Source organism: Perca flavescens, chromosome 15 (assembly GCF_004354835.1).
Source record: "Perca flavescens isolate YP-PL-M2 chromosome 15, PFLA_1.0, whole genome shotgun sequence".
Classification (NCBI taxonomy): domain Eukaryota; kingdom Metazoa; phylum Chordata; class Actinopteri; order Perciformes; family Percidae; genus Perca; species Perca flavescens.
The window spans coordinates 9,819,498-9,835,962 of NC_041345.1; the positions used below are offsets into that span (position 1 = coordinate 9,819,498).

Consider the following 16,465-nt stretch of genomic DNA (forward strand, 5'->3'; position numbering starts at 1 on the left):
AAGCTAGGACTTCTAAAGATGACCTGCCTGCCAAAACCCTGCATCATGTCCTTTATCATTATGAGTATACAGCACACCTATTTATATATTTTTTCAAATGTTCATGCATGCGGCCACGTAGGGAAAAAGGCGCTGCACCCAGCGTCTTTCTTCGGAGCGCTCCGCCTTTTTCAGTGCGGCCACTCCGACACTTCTAGTTGAAAATCTCTGAATTGTTTAGAAAAGCGCTGGTGTCATTACTGTTGCTCCTTTGACAGAAAAGCCCATTTGTGGGAGCAAATCGGCCGGACATTGAATGTTGCTGGTGAGTGTTGTGCTTTTATCAGCGTGTACGCGAGTACGTTTGTTGTTAGCTGTGTAGTCAGGTAGGGCTGGGCGATATGGAGAAAATCAAATATCATGATATTTTTGACCAAATACTTCGATATCAATATTGCAAAGCTACTGTATGGTTGACAATTATTGCTTTCCCAAAATGAGATTTGTGTAAAATAATCATCAGTAATGTGGATATAATGACTAAGTGGGTAAAGGGAAATAATAGAACAGCTAGAACATGAGAAAATTACATCACTTTACTGAAATGCAGCTCGTAAAACCAGGAAAAGACAACACTAAAGTGATGGTTCGGAGTAATTTGCACCACGACCTCGAGCCAAACAACCCCCCAGAAGCTTTTTTCACCTGGGTCGAACATTGGGAGAGTTAGCAAATATTTATTAATTTAATGATTAAATAAGGTAGTGTCTCCAAACTTACCTCAATTATAACTTGCCTCCTGCTAGTTGTACTACAGCACTTTTAAAAAATAAGTTAAATTAATTAATATTTTTGTTGTATCTCTTTTCGGTGTTGTAATTTGTAGACGTCCCTAATCACTCTTACTGCCGGTAGCAGCAGCAGCAGAGAGCAGAAGCCAACAGGCAAGTGTTATTTACATAAACTTCTGGTGTCCATCCATCGTTTTATGAATACATCACCTATGTATACTAGTGTAGAAGTTTGGTATCATTTCAGCCTTATTATTGGGGTAATGTACAAGATACACTCTTGGATCCATTAGCCCCTGCACTAAGCTATTCAGCTGATAACGCTAACTCGCCCAATGTTCGACCCAGGTGAAAAAAGATTCTGGGGGGTTGTTTGGCTCGAGGTCGTGGTGCAAATTACTCCGAACCATCACTTTAAGCCATTTACAATATTACGATATCCAAAATCTAAGACGATATCTAGTCACATATCACGATATCGATATAAAATCGATATATTGCCCAGCCCTATAGTCAGGCCTCTGTTAACGTAGCTTTAGGTTAGCTACCTAGCTAACGTTAATGTCGTTGTCATAGAAACAAAACCCTACGGGCGGCGCTTCAAAGCACTCCCCAGCGCCCCCCTCAGCGTTTTTCTGCCTGAGAAAACCTGGTTGCGAACCTGTTGATGCCCCTCAGGCGGAGCTCCTTGCCGGACAGGCCAAATTCTCCCAAGTACGTGGGAGCCAGACACTTAATGAAATCCTCCTCTACGCCTCCAGCTGTGGTTACGATCACATCCACCTAACACAGAGAGACAAAACAAATTCTGAGAAACTAGTCCCGCTGTCAAACTGGTAGATTGTTTGAGTTTGAGTTACCTGTGATGTAACAATGACAAGTTCATGAATTCGTACCATTTTGTGCTCTACCAGGTAGCGGATGCTCTCTCTCACTCCAGAGCTGATAAGGTTGGAGGTGTAACCCAGGAAGATGGTGCAGCCAGACTTGCTGCGGTGTTCATCAGACTCTTTTCCTTCACCCTCCTCCACTGGCTCAAGACGCTTCTCTATCTGTGGGTGTGGAGTCATTAGACAACAATGGCCAACATTACAAATGATCAGAGGCAGACTGATCATAGGCTTCTGAATCTGTATCATCTGAGACCTTTTTCACTTGAAAAATTCTCTTTCATTTTGACGAACATCATATGTGTATTCATGGCTCAACTTAAACGGGATCACATAATTATTTTTCTCTTACCATTCACTATCCTGCATCTTTTTTTTCCCAAAATAAGTTTCCATGGTGGTCCACCAGAAGAAGAGGGACTTTGCCTCTCTATACCCCTATCTCTCCCCACATTTCCTGTCTCTGCACTAGTCTCGCATTGCCAGACCTTCCTCCACAGCGTTGCGGAGGAGGGTCTGGCCAGTCCACGCAGCATTCCGGGATAGGAGAAAAACGTGCTCTGGTTTATTGCCATTTCTTTAAACCAATTACAATTGTCATGGGTGGCGCTAAGCACCATACAGAGCCACTGCAAAATAGCCTTGAGAAGGAACTTGTTTTGGTGGATCGTGTGTACGTTCAAAGGTTGTTTTAGTCGTGCAACGGAAAACTCAGATTGGACAGATAGTCTAGCTAGCTGTCTGGATTTACCCTGCAGAGATCTGAGGAGCAGTTAACCATAGTCCTCATAAATCGACCAACACAAAAAAGTCCCAGAGTAACGGATATCTGGCCTAAATGAGTGAAATCCGGAGGAATTCCCGTCAGCAACGGAGCCATCCCAGAAGTGGAATGTCGTGGATATAGACTACCTCTGCACTGACTGTCAAAATTAAGGCCAAAAAAATAAAAATACAGTGAGGTGTATAGCTTTTTCCAGACTAACAAGTACTTTGTTTCTAGAAAGACAACGTGCTGTTGTATTATTTGTAATTATTTAGTACTGTGAGCCCCACCAATGAAATCCCATTCACCTCCATTGTATTGGGGTAGGAAGAAAGAGGAACAGATCACAGAGACTAATTATCTCAAACCCTGGGTCAATAAAAGCCAAACTATCTGCATGGTTATCAGAGGTAAATCAGAACATGTGCTTTATGTAAGATAATGGTAGTTACACATGAAACCGTAGTTACAAATAAAAGTAAGAAAAAAGTGTCACACACTCTGGCTCCATATGCATTTCTCTAGCTTATTTAGATTACGTCTCGGCCCTCAGGCCTGTGTAGGTGATCAGCACCTCACGACAACCCTTTGTGACTGTTACTTTTCTACATTATAACCTTCGTTACACATCCATTCCTCTCACCATGAGGTTGATCTCCTGGATGGCCAGGGCCAAGCTGCTGGCCTGGAAGCCCGTGCTGATGTAGGACTTCAGCACTGCGTGGAGATCCACCCCCTGGTTGAAGTCGTAGCCTCTGATCTTTTGCATGTCATTTGGGAGGTCGCAACTGGGTTTAAGGACGGCCTCCATGGCAACAGATGGAGCATGGTCTGCCATTTTCTCTGCAAAAACAAAAAGAACATGTTAGTGATGTGGTTATCATCAAGGGGATGCCTAGTAGAGCCTAGATCGGGTAATAATGGATGTAATCTCTCTTCAGTCTGTGGCGACTGTAGCAGCTCTGCTCTGACTGACGTACTGAAAAACTGAGCCAGTCTGATGTGTAACAGCTGAGAAAAAACCCTATTTTGTAAACTCTACAAATCATTCTGAAGTACCCAGAAGGCCTCTGGGTGACACTCCATCCATCCATCTTCGTCCGCTTATCCGGTATCGGGTCGCGGGGGGAGCAGCTCCAGCAGGGGACCCCAAACTTCCCTTTCCCGAGCAACATTAACCAGCTCCGACTGGGGATCGAGCGTTCCCAGGCCAGGTTGGAGATATAATCCCTCCACCTAGTCCTGGGTCTTCCCCGAGGCCTCCTCCCAGCCGGACGTGCCTGGAACACCTCCCTAGGGAGACGCCCAGGGGGCATCCTTACCAAATGCCCGAACCACTTCAACTGGCTCCTTTCGACGCGAAGGAGCAGCGGCTCTACTCCGAGCTCCTCACGGATGACTGAGCTTCTCACCCTATCTCTAAGGGAGACGCCAGCCACCCTCCTGAGGAAACCCATTTCAGCCGCTTGTACCCTGGATCTCGTTCTTTCGGTCATGACCCAGCCTTCATGACCATAGGTGAGGGTAGGAAGGAAAACTGACCGGTAGATCGAGAGCTTTGCCTTCTGGCTCAGCTCTCTTTTCGTCATAACGGTGCGATTGAATGCAATACCGCACCCGCTGCGCCGATTCTCCGACCAATCTCCCGCTCCATTGTTCCCTCACTCGCGAACAAAACCCCAAGGTACTTGAACTCCTTCACTTGGGGTAAGGACTCATTCCCTTCGGTTTCCTGCTGAGAACCATGGCCTCAGATTTAGAGGTGCTGATCCTCATCCCAACTGCTTCACACTCGGCTGCGAACCGACCCAGTGAGTGCTGAAGGTCACAGGCCGATGATGCCATCAGGACCACATCATCTGCAAAGAGCAGCGATGAGATCCCCAGCCCACCGAACTGCAACCCCTCCCCACCCCAACTACGCCTCGATATCCTGTCCATAAATACTACAAACAGGATTGGTGACAAAGCGCAGCCCTGGCGGAGGCCAACCCTCACCTGAAACGAGTCCGACTTACTGCCGAGAACCCGGACACAGCTCTCGCTTTGGTCGTACAGAGATTGGATGGCCCTGAGTAGAGACCCCCTCACCCCATACTCCCGCAGCACCTCCCACAGTATCTCCCGGGGGACCCGGTCATACGCCTTCTCCAGATCCACAAAACACATGTAGACCGGTTGGGCATACTCCCAGGCTCCCTCCAGGATCCTTGCAAGAGTGAAGAGCTGGTCCGTTGTTCCACGACCAGGACGGAATCCGCATTGTCCCTCCTCAATCCGAGGTTCGACTATCGGCCGAACCCTCCTTTCCAGCACCTTGGAGTAGACTTTACCAGGGAGGCTGAGAAGTGTGATACCCCTGTAATTGGCACACACCCTCTGGTCCCCCTTTTTAAAAAGGGGAACCACCACCCCGGTCTGCCACTCCTTTGGCACCGTCCCAGACTTCCACGCAATGTTGAAGAGGCGTGTCAACCAGGACAGCCCCTCCACACCCAGAGCCTTGAGTGTGACACTCATATATATATATATATATATATATATATATATATATATATATATACGTGGCTTTAGAAAAACATTCAGACCCCTTCACTTTTAGTGTTTTGTGCTAGAGATTTCGTTTAAAATAGACATTTACTTTAACTTTATTTGCACGCAATAACCCATAATGACAACACAAGAAACACATTTTTTGCAAATGTATCAAAAACTGAAGTCCCTTATTGAAGGCTACATTATTTAGGCTATGATACGATGTTAACTAGCAGACAAGCTAACTGTGAGCTTGTTTTGTCACTATCGACCGACTTCAATCGTGATTGAACATTTGCAGATGGAGATGAAAACATAACCTTACCTATTCTTGAAGAGACGTAAGTTGATTAATATGGTTATGTATCTACTAACGGCTGTCACCGGGCACAAGAGAGACCGTAAACGTTACTGAAGACCATTACCGTAAACAACCAAACAACGCATGGGTCGCCTGCGGCAAGCTCCCACTACGGAAAGTGCGAAAGGACAAACATAACCAAACAATAACCCAAACCATGTGCTCGAACCACGTACCCCTAGGGGTACTTTGGAGTACTGCAGGGGTTACGTGACATTTTTTTTATGTTTATTTATAAAATATCAGTCATCCATAATTCCTAAAATAATGATGCTTGTATCCAAAATAAAATGACTTAATGGTTTCTGTTCGAGCTTTACATTATTGTTGTGTTTGGCATTAACAGTTGATGTTCCAAACCTATTTGAGCTGGACAAAGGTGGTTTAAATTATTCCATAAACAGCTGGTTGTTTTAAACAGTGCATGACATTTTACATTATTGTGTTTCAAAGGTTAAATGTCACTCTACAAAGTAGAAACTGCAGCTTTACAATTACAATACTTACAATACAGTAGTAGGCCTTTAAATTACAAAAACGAGGGAAATACTCAAGCAACAGTTTTACACAACACATTGTAGCGTAAAGACAAAAAGCATGTAGCATAACGCCTTGGCTAATAATCTTTTCATCTGTGAAGTGATGTGTGATGTTTGTGACATTTCCACCACTGTGCTGTATGACCTTTCATATCACAGAGCCTTTGAACTCTCCCCAACAGCGAATAAAAGAGGCTACATGTGAGGAAGAAAAGTGAGGAGCTTCTCTAACCAGACTCCTGCACAACCTGTGCTGACTTTTGGGATTCTGCACAAAATCATTTTCCTGCTGCTCGTTTTGGTTTTGAAGAAGCATATTGAGTCCAGATATAGAAGGAGTACTTATATTGAAGGCCATGTCAGGAAAGGTGTGCAGCAGCAACAGTGTTATTCAGGCACAAAAACTGGTGGATCAACTTCAGCTGGAGGCAAGCATGGAGAGAATAAAGGTATGTAAGAATCTAAATAATCTGATCAGTCGTTGGAAGATTTCCATAGTATAGAATATATGGAGTGTACTGACATGCTCCATGTATTATTAACATTCAATGGCACATAGTTTTGTCATGTCTGAAATCCTGTGAAATGCCACCCTGACCACCTTTATCCCAGCAGATCTCTCTGACAGCAGCAGACCTGGTCCGGTACTGTCAGGACCACAGGCGCAGTGACCCTCTGCTCACCGGCATCGCTGCCTCGTCCAACCCGTTTAAAGATAAGAAGACCTGTGTGCTGCTTTAACAGTCCTGAGTAGAGCTGACCGACCATTAACAGACCATAGGGACAACTCCTGTCGGAGTGTAACCACAGATTTTCTACTTTCAAACGTGTAGAAGATAATCCTTCTAGTATGGCAATAAATCTGCTATTTCAGACAATGCATGTTGAGCCTAATACATAGGAAATGTGAAAAATACAAATAATGGTTTTGCATTTGTAAATACTATCCATTTATTTTCTCTTAAAGGCTTTATTTAATGTTGCTTCTTTACACATTTCCCTTAAAAGGTTTGATCTCGACCTTTCAATAATATGGAATTACATGGGTAACTTGACTCAGGACTTGAATTTGAATAGCTGCTTTTCCAAACATTTAGCACAACGCTGTTGATTGTATGTACTCCCCAGAGGGCAGTGGACGCATCCAGACAATAATTCAGACACTAGATGTTGAGGCCATTTAATGGCACCTTCTGTGGAAATAGTCCTTCAGTATGTTGTAATAGAAGCATGCATCAAATATTGTGCAAATGATTTATAGTTAGATTCATCCAAGCAATTAAATTGTTATACTTTTTTGTACACACGCACACAAACGCACACACAGAGTATTGTGTTTAAATAAATAGCTTTACAAATACAATCGGTGTGTCATAGAGTACTTGGATACAATTATTTCACTGTACATGACAAGTAACTAATGCTTTTGGTACAATGTCAGTTACTGTAATGGATTCAGACACTTTGGGAGCATGCAAATAGCCTGCTATGCACTAGTTTCAATGCTGTTTGAACACACAACAATTAGGAGGAGACAAATTCATTCAAATGCAGTGTCTTTGAAAACTAGCTGCACGAGCCAAATATTACCAGTAAACACATTTCCTGTGTTCACATGTGTGTTTGTAGGGAAATCGCTTAACAGGATTAAACAAGGAATTAAAAAAACGGTTGAGGTCTTTTAGCTGAACCAACACAAGGGAACCTGAACCTTCTCAAATGTACCCCTACTATATAACAATATAAACACAAGAAAAAAAAATTAATTAAAAATGAATGATGTATTACAGCTAAATTAAACAACATTTGTGTTTGGCAGTGCAGTAAAATAAAATAATTTGTTTGGCCATGTGTACAACACAGGGCTCGACGGTCTTAATTTCCAGCCCTACCTTCTCGTGTTTATTTGTTGAATGAATACTAACATCGGTCTTGAAGACGAAAGAAGAAGAAAGCGGTTTCTTTTTGAAGTGTCATGTACTTTGTTGTAAATTCCAATATGCCATCTCGTTTTCAAGGGGGTGCTGCTAGGCGTCACCACCTGATTAGTAAGTCTTGCCACAGAGTTTGCGGGTCTTGTGCTTTCATTTTCTGGGCCTCCAGATGTCCACACACACGTCCCCTGAGGCTACAGCAAGGACTCCAGCATCCACACTCAGCTGACAGTTGAAGACAGACATGTGGAGAATGGGTGATGACACAGGGGAGGTGGGGGGGAACAGAAATGAGAAAGCCTGGATTACTTACTGATATTGTATTGATTATGATTTTGTGCTTGAGTTCACTTTTTTTTTTTTACTATTTCTGTTTATTATTTCTTTGTAGGTAAATATATTTTTCACCTTGTCAAATAGATCTAATAGTTGATTTGCTCTTAAATTAGATGCCTATAAAAATGTATCTTTATACAATTAAAGTCCTCGTCAAAATGTAAACAATAAGATCATTTAATTATCTATACGTTGCGGTACAAAGCACTAACCCCACTGACTCCAGTTTGGTGATGCAGGGTGCATAATGTTCTTGGAGGAGCACAGGGGATATGCACCTGTAATACAGACAAGAAATTACAACTTAAAACTGTTAAGTAGCAGAGTTAGTTAAAATGTAATGTAACAAAGAATTTGCCTCGTCCTACCTTGACAGTACTATCAGAGGAACAGGTGTAGAGGCTCCCAGGGGACCTGTGGATGCCAGTGACCAGAGCTGTGTGTCCAACATCAAACTGGGACACGGGTTTTAAGGTCCCCGCCTGCATGGAAAAGGAGTGGATCATGCCGCTGTTGTCTCCTGCCCATACTTCAGAGCCACTGTAGCTCATGGACAGCAGATAAGAGCTCAGCTGGAAATGAAGGGGTTGGTTGGAGTTAGTCTTGGTTTACAGGTGCATCGGAGCATCTATGCACACTAACGCAAACTGAAGAGCGTGTGCCCGTGTGCTTGCATTTACCCGAAGTTTCTTCAAGCCCTTGCCTGCCCTACGGTCATAGACAGCCACAGTGCAGTCTTTACTCCCAGAGATGATGTACTTGTCATCTGCAGCTAGGCACATTACAGCGTTACCATGGAGACGGAGGCTTTTTACCAGGGGTTCAGCAGCTGTAGACAAAATGATATCATAAATAACCTCAGAAACTTAATGATTTGTCTTTATTTGATCGCTAAAAGCTATCTATCATCACGTTTTTTTATTTTTTTTTATAAAATTACATTTATTTGCACACTGAAAAATTGAAATGCAAGTTATATGCTAAACCCCCTCACCTCTGGGGTCATACATGCTGACCCTCTTGTCAAATGTACCAGCCAGCAATACATCTGTCTGAAAGGACAAGCAGAGGACAGCGGCCCCAGCCCTGATCAGGCCCCTCTCTGCACCACCTGCCTGTAGGTCCCACAGCCTCACTGTGCTGTCAAAGCCCCCTGAGGCCAGCAGAGGTCCCTGAGATGCCAGGCACCAGACCCAGCCCCGATGAGAGCTGAAGTCACCTTGTCCTCCCAATGTGTGGAGCAGCGTGCCACCAGAGCCTGTCTGTAGATCCCACAGTTTAACATTCCAGTCTCTGGAGCCTGTGGCACAAACTGCTCCCTCTCCCCCAATGAGGAGGACTGAGTTGACCTGGGCAATGTGGCCTGAAGTTAGGGTGATGCACTCCAGCGCTGGGGGTGGGCTAGGACTTCTAGGGGGTTGACGTTGCTCCATCTCTACCCTTCTTCCATTACCCAGATTCCTGGCGTAGGCCAAGACCTCTTGGTGATTTAGAGAACCATCCTGTCCCTCATTGCCACCAAACACCATCATGTGGTCCCTTTCCTCTTCCATTAGTGCTGCTGCATCATCCTCCAGTCTCTCTTCCAATTCCTCTCTCAATCTTACCAGTTGGTCCCCACCTACGATTGGCTGTATTTCATCATCCTCACCTTCCATTGCCACCTCCATGCCTTCATCAACACCATACGCAACCTCCTGCGCTTCCACTCCCACCCCTTCTACCTCATCCTCTCTACCATCTTCCTGTCCTTCTGCAACTGGTTCCCCATCCTGCCCTCCCCTTTGCTGCTGTCTCACTAGTTCCCTTTCCTCCTCATCCCCTTGGGTCTGTCTGGCCACAAGGTGTGATTGGCCTGTCCAGCAGGTTATCAGCTGCTCCATCTCCAGGCAAGCAGAGGGCCAGTCAAAGTCCTCCCTTGGCCCCACTGGAAAGCCAGCTCGGGATCCTATTAGTCTGTTTGCCCGGAGCTGCCAAGCGGTGTTGTCCTTACCCACATTACCCAATGCATGACAGACCTAAAAAGAGGAGGAAGAGGTCAAATATGTAATATCTACAATACTGATAAAGCCGTAAAAGTTCCCGGTGGAGTTTCTGCCGTCTTGTAACAATATGGACACACTAGTGTGAGGACAGACGTGCATGTGCATGAGGATGCACATGTGCGTGACACAATGCACATTCCTGCTAATGGTTTCATACTATTTCACTGATCTACATGTGGGAGTAACATGCCAAGAAACACAGCAATGTGCCAACAAAGGTAGGGAAGAAGAATACTGCTTGCTAATGAACAGGAAGGATGAACAATGCAGAATTTAAAACACTTTAAATTAAAATGGCTTTGCAAATGTTTTATGATGAAGGAAATTCACTCAACACATTTGTTAGACCTCAAGGATAAACACAATGCATGTTGAGTAATACTCAAGGTAAACATAACTGTATGTTTACAATAAAACTCCACAGTGCACCTATAATACATGTTGATTCTGGAAAACTAAACTTTCTAAACTATTTTTGTTTTGTCAAACAAAAATATATAAAGTGAAATGCCTAAACAACAAACTAAATTGAGGGCCAATAACACTGTTATTTGTCCTAGTCAACTTGGAAGTATACTGCGAAACAGAGAAAGATATCACATAGTGACTTAGTAATACAACGATCGATCAACACCAGCAAGAACGATAGCCGACAAAAAAACCGTCAAAGAAATTTTATGGAAGCGAGTGATGGGCCAAACAGTCTTTAAAACTAACCTTTGGCAGCACAGTGATGACGCACTGAGCAGGAAGATGTGACGCAATGTGGGTCACCATCTCCCAGGGTAATGACAACAAGCCACTTGCCTCAGCAGAAGGTGAGGGACTAACATCTGCTGAGGATGGGTGACCAGCAGGCAGAAGGCTGGAAGGAAAATATAGATCAACGTGATGTGCTTATACGCTCATATCCTCGCGCGAAATGAACAGATTTAATTGAGAAGAAAATCTTACCCCTGCAGGTCAGGCCTAGAAGATTCAATACTGGGAGATTTCACAGGGTCAGGAGACGGTCCTCCCTGGTCACTGCATGTCCCTGCCTCCGATTCAAGCAAGTTAACCCTGACCTCAGACATCACCTTTTCTCCTCTCAGCACAGGACCACTAGCTAAGTTAACGTTACTCACACACTGTAAGCCAACATTAATGTAAACTACCTCTATTTTATATTGTCGGCTGTATGTGGTTTAATACATAAAACATCAAATATTGTGACAATGAAACTTCACAAATGTTTGCTCTTTAGGGCTTAGCTTAGCGCCACCTACATTGCTTATAGGTTACAATTCAGAGACACAATGCTTAGAAGAAAACTTTAGCTACCCGTGAATGCAATCCATTACTTTTCGGTGCTCTCGGTATCGGCAACAGATCTGTCTGTTGAATCAATATTTTGTAACTGTCGTTACAGACTAAATTGACGTTAGCTTTAACGTTACTCTACCGCTGTGCGGGTTAACGCTAGCATCAAGAAACGTTACTGCTAACGTTATATGTTATTGATACCAAGTCCTGTTGACAATGTTAGCCGCTGGTCAAAAACCGTCGCCAGAGTCAGTGTAACAAAAAATGGTTAACGTTACCACTGTCACTATATAAACCAAATTAAGACTGATATCACGTAGCTAACGTTAATGCAGCTATGCAGGAACATCAACTATTGTCAGGGCGAACTCCTTCAAAACATTCTAAACACCATTTCCGGTGTGCTACGTAAATACCGGCGGCTGCTGTTCATTGGAGCAGGGAGCAATACGTCGACGCGGCCGCCTTTTTGGGACGGACATGCCGCGCCTGCGTAATGCATGTAACCTTATGTCCAGAGCCATGTCTTTCTCTATCGCTCTGCTTATGTCTAACTTCTCTTAATACATCCATGTTCTATTGAGGCAAGAGATTTATCCACAATTAAAATCATAATTTCTCGCTGAATTTCTAACCGATTTTCAAGTGGTTTGCTTTGCTACAAATGCCTGTCATGTATTTATGAGACAGGATACTATGTTAAATTAAAATTGCGGGTTTTCAAACCAAAATAACGTATCTTGTGTAGATAGTAACAGTATGCGGCTTTAAGCCTCAATATGATTTAAATGGGCGAGTTCTAAAAAAAAAAAAAAAAAACAAAATCCCATATGAATAACATTTTCAGCATCTTACTGATATATTAATAATTAAATAAAAATACTTTACCTGACATAACGTTAGGCTATAGCATTATCTTAATTGAGTATGAGGGCAGTCACTTAACTTGATGTTAGTTTAAAGATGTGATATTAACGTTCGCGAGTAAAATCTTTTAAAACACCATTTTCATCTGTGAAATGTTATTCCATGTTGCTTTGTTTGGCATTTCTTTCTTGTGTAGTAGCATTCCAGTAGTTCCATATTCTCTGCTCCAGTCCACAAATGTCTTTTCAGGCCCAAAAGGCCTTGGATTTGCACAGAAAATGTCTGATAAATAAATATGTTTAACTACAAAATTAGGAAGTGCGAGTATCCTTTGACCCTTGGTAGTACAACTGGTAGGCTATCATTTGCCTTGCTGGTTTAAACAAAGCAGAATTTAACATTAAAAGAGCATAGACATGCAGATCTACTTGGCCGCTGCACAAGGATCTAAATATGTAAAAAAGATTTCAGGATTGAGACAGACAATGTCTTTGGTAAATTAACATTTTTTTTTATTTACGTCTTATTCTCACATACTGTACTTTGAGTAAAAGTATTACAAATTACAATCAGCACATGGTCATAAGCTCCCAAGCCATTTTCCATGTTTGATTACAGTTCAAGGTTTACAATGTGGAATAAGACTCATTTGAACTGAAGCTTTGTATTCCAGACACACAATCTGTTTATTTGTTTTTCTTGCCAGCTGTCATGTCATCTTATCAGCATGGACTGCAAAGGTTTTTGCCACCAGAAAGGGAAAAACGATGGAAGCATCTGCTCACAGCTAGAAAGACTGAGAAATGAGAAGCTGGGTATTAAAACACCCGAAAACAAGTTTCAAGATGAGCCTTTGTTATTGCGATGACAGAATAAATTAGGTTTGGCATACATCATGTCTGCTTTTGCTGTACACAGGGATAGGGATTCTTTAAAAATGATATGTTATACATTATTGCATTTGTGTTGGGCCAGGATAAAGAATCTATTGGGCCACGGATTATTCAACAAATCAAGAACAGACTATTCTATATCTATGTCTCTAACATTAATAATTAGAACATAACTTTGACATTAGTATGTAATACTTAATATCAAATACCTTCACGAGTTTCATATCTACTGTGATCTTGCCCCAGGACAGGGACGTGTCAGGACTGCCCCGAGTCACAACCATCAAAGTCCTGAGCTTCTAAACCCAATATTACACAATCTTCCTTCTGTTCCTGAATCATGGCTTTGATGAAGTGAAGTTGACCTTTGGGATAGAAAATGCAATCATTTTATCCTATTAGACATTTGTTTAAAATGTTGTCATAATTAGGAATTCAAAAACATGTGTTTTGCAAGGTCACAGTGACCGTGACCTTTGATTTTCAAAATCTAATCGTTAATCAGCGAGTCCAAGTGGAGGTCATTGCCAAATCTTTTGTTTTCCTCATTATTTGAAGCTTTGGCCACATTTATTATAGACATCCATCATTGTATTATAGCTATTACAGTAAATCATAATAGGTCTATGCATTTTCACCATAGACGTCCATATATGGGGGACAGCCCAATGTTTCACCGTACCCAGTTACCCAAATAATTGGTCTAAACCTGTGCCAAATATGCCAGTAATTATTCAATTACATGTGTGAAACTGTACCATGCTGGTAGTGGATGCAGCTTCAAAAAAATAATTTCTTTAATTTCTTCACATAGAATATATAAGATTCAAATGTTCAAATACCACTTACCAAACGGTCATCAGACTGAAAGTGGCCCCTGCGTCCCCTCACTTTTCCCCAGCACTGCGTCTGCGGTCACATTCTCTCTCATTGATGTAGCCTTCCTCTTCTTCCCACTCAAAAGATTTGTAGTTCAGCAAACACTTCAATTCATTAGAAATATTTAATCTAAGTGGCCCATGTTCTAATCACAAGAATGCTCCCCACATATTAGGATTTGATTAAAAAAAAAAAAAAAAAAAAACTCCTTGTATTACTTATCAGAGAAGGCATTTGTTTATATGCTGCACATTTCATTTGTAGTGAGTAGTAAACTAAATGTGGTTGACATTTAAATCCCTACAGCAACATTTCAATAAATAAAAAAAAATGCAAACTGAAAAAAGTTGGCTGTTTATTACTGTAATATAGAGTAAATATGTGCTGCCTAATGGATCATGTGTATGTCAAATTTAGCTAGAGAGGGCAACATTTTCTTAAGTGTTACTTTCACATCTCAGAGTAGTCCAGGGGGCAACATTTGATGTTTCTAAAAGTGCTTTCTCGTAAACTGTTTTAATGTTGTAAATTCACTTTAGACTCAAAAACACTTGCACATAGTTAAGAGTACTCCCCTGATTTAGCATTTCACTTAAAAAAAGTAAGAAAAAAGGATCAAAAATCAATGCAGCAGAAGCAGGGATGTCTTTATTCCACATTCTTCATTGTTAAAACCTGGCTCTTATATTACCCACAATGCAACATGACTGCCTCAGGCAAGCTCACTTCTTTCTAACTGCACACCCCCAGATTTCTTTTCATTTTCAAACTTGTAGTCTTCAGCACTTAACGGACACTGACTGTTCAAGGTTTTACACAACTGTTTTCACACATGCAGTAATACTCCGTAAGAACTATGAACCGTATGTTGCGTAAAAATCATTGGAGTTATCCTTTAACCTGTGCAGACATTGAAGATACAATATTGTCACCACCTACAAATGCCACCAGAAAGTGTTAACTTCCATATTTTGACATTTTGAAATACTGCTGCAATGTGTGCGACACCTTTGCTATCTTATAGACAGGCCTGAGAAAAGGCAACATGCCAACACGTTTGTGTATTGTCCATAGAGGTATCATCTGTACTTTATTTTCCCACTGAACATTTATTCTAGGGGACTTGTGCTTTTGCACTGACTGATAAATGCAGAGGGTGTCATTCTACATCATATTAAAACGGTCACAGTACCACACACTTAAGTTGTGGTTACTTTTCCCAGTTGTATTCTCGGTCAGATTCTATGAGAAGTCTAATTAAGTCAAATATGCCCTTCAACAGTGTGCATTGGGACAAACAATACCTGCCTCAATTTAGAAAAAAATGTGGCATTTTATTCACAAACTAATGTGCCAAAAATGTCTGGCAACAGTCAACTATTCAAAACTTGAATTAGCTTTCATTGGTCTCAAGGGTACTTGATCCCCCAGCCTTACCACTCTCTGCTGTGCATGGAGTTTCATTTAAATATCACTTTGGTTCATTTGCAAAATGAGCAACAAACGAGAGCTATCTGCATGTCAAATGCACAAACCTATCAATTTTCAATTGATCATACACAATACAAAACTTTCAGACAACTCAAAGGTTAATAGAAAAAAAAGATTTTTTATTTTCCCCTTTTCACAAAAAAAAAATTAAATAAAAAGGGATACGTCTGATAACATCCCATCTGCACCACAGTTGAGCAAAGAAAAAAAAAAAAGGTACTACATCAAATTCAATTGCCAGCCTCGATATCAGATTGAAACAAAGTTATGAATTGAAGTTTTCCACATTCTTCTCTAAGGTATGCACCAAGCACCGACTCTCCTTCAGTCCAACCACATCAAATTTGACATAATCAAATGGTCCGCTATAAAACAACGAAAAACAAATAATTCTTTAAATAAAAAGAATTAAAAAAAAAAACACTGGAAAAAAAACTTTTAAAGTCCAAAAGAATTTGTGCACTGGTGCACAAAAATCAAAAACAAAATAAATTAATAAAAAACAAAAACCTGTCACATGAGCATCAAAATAAAAAAATAAAAAGACAACCTGTGGACAACTTGCATTTCTGTATATAGCTAAATGTATCATAACATAGTGAGGAGTGGTAAAGCCTTAACTTTTTACCAATTCGTGGCACAGGAGCGGCTCCAAGAACTGATCTGTCCCGCCTGTGATCAGTGAGTGGCTGCCTCAAATCTTAATGTTTGCCTACCAGTTAAACCTGGAGAAGATGGCATCAGCGTCCACCCTGTAGAGTTCTGAACAACTTTACGCATTCATTCTGGAACAGATTTTGGTATTTTCCCCATCAGCAATGGTCTTCGATTTAGGGAATTTGAGCAAACTACTA

General features: G+C 41.8%; 3 protein-coding genes and 1 long non-coding RNA gene across 4 annotated transcripts in view; 2 read left to right on the forward strand and 2 right to left on the reverse strand.

The window, feature by feature from the left end:
- dhps (deoxyhypusine synthase) overlaps positions 1-5,430 on the reverse strand; it is a 12,304-nt gene extending 6,874 nt beyond the window's left edge. The window contains exons 1-4 of the mRNA XM_028599794.1: positions 5,287-5,430; positions 3,070-3,269; positions 1,667-1,822; positions 1,432-1,553 (exon numbers count right to left, since the gene is read on the reverse strand). Of these exons, the coding sequence (XP_028455595.1) occupies positions 1,432-1,553; positions 1,667-1,822; positions 3,070-3,264 (473 nt within the window). The 5' untranslated portion in view covers positions 3,265-3,269; positions 5,287-5,430. The remainder of the gene's footprint in view (positions 1-1,431; positions 1,554-1,666; positions 1,823-3,069; positions 3,270-5,286) is intronic.
- A 778-nt stretch (positions 5,431-6,208) lies between these two features.
- LOC114570321 (guanine nucleotide-binding protein G(I)/G(S)/G(O) subunit gamma-12) lies at positions 6,209-6,602 on the forward strand. Its single transcript, XM_028600586.1, has 2 exons — positions 6,209-6,310; positions 6,477-6,602. Exons 1-2 carry the CDS (start codon positions 6,218-6,220, stop codon positions 6,600-6,602), a joined length of 219 nt encoding a protein of 72 aa, XP_028456387.1. The 5' UTR covers positions 6,209-6,217.
- A 499-nt stretch (positions 6,603-7,101) lies between these two features.
- fbxw9 (F-box and WD repeat domain containing 9) lies at positions 7,102-11,919 on the reverse strand. The gene is made up of 7 exons (XM_028599194.1): positions 11,131-11,919; positions 10,894-11,041; positions 9,126-10,149; positions 8,812-8,960; positions 8,500-8,703; positions 8,344-8,409; positions 7,102-8,020 (listed from the first exon to the last, which is right to left on the reverse strand). The coding sequence occupies exons 1-7, from the start codon at positions 11,250-11,252 to the stop codon at positions 7,946-7,948; spliced, it is 1,788 nt and encodes a 595-aa protein (XP_028454995.1). The 5' UTR covers positions 11,253-11,919; the 3' UTR covers positions 7,102-7,945.
- LOC114569383 (uncharacterized) lies at positions 10,925-13,269 on the forward strand. Its single transcript, XR_003694401.1, has 3 exons — positions 10,925-10,994; positions 11,139-11,308; positions 13,055-13,269. It is a non-coding gene; the product is annotated as an uncharacterized LOC114569383 (long non-coding RNA).
- The last annotated feature ends 3,196 nt before the right edge of the window (positions 13,270-16,465 follow it).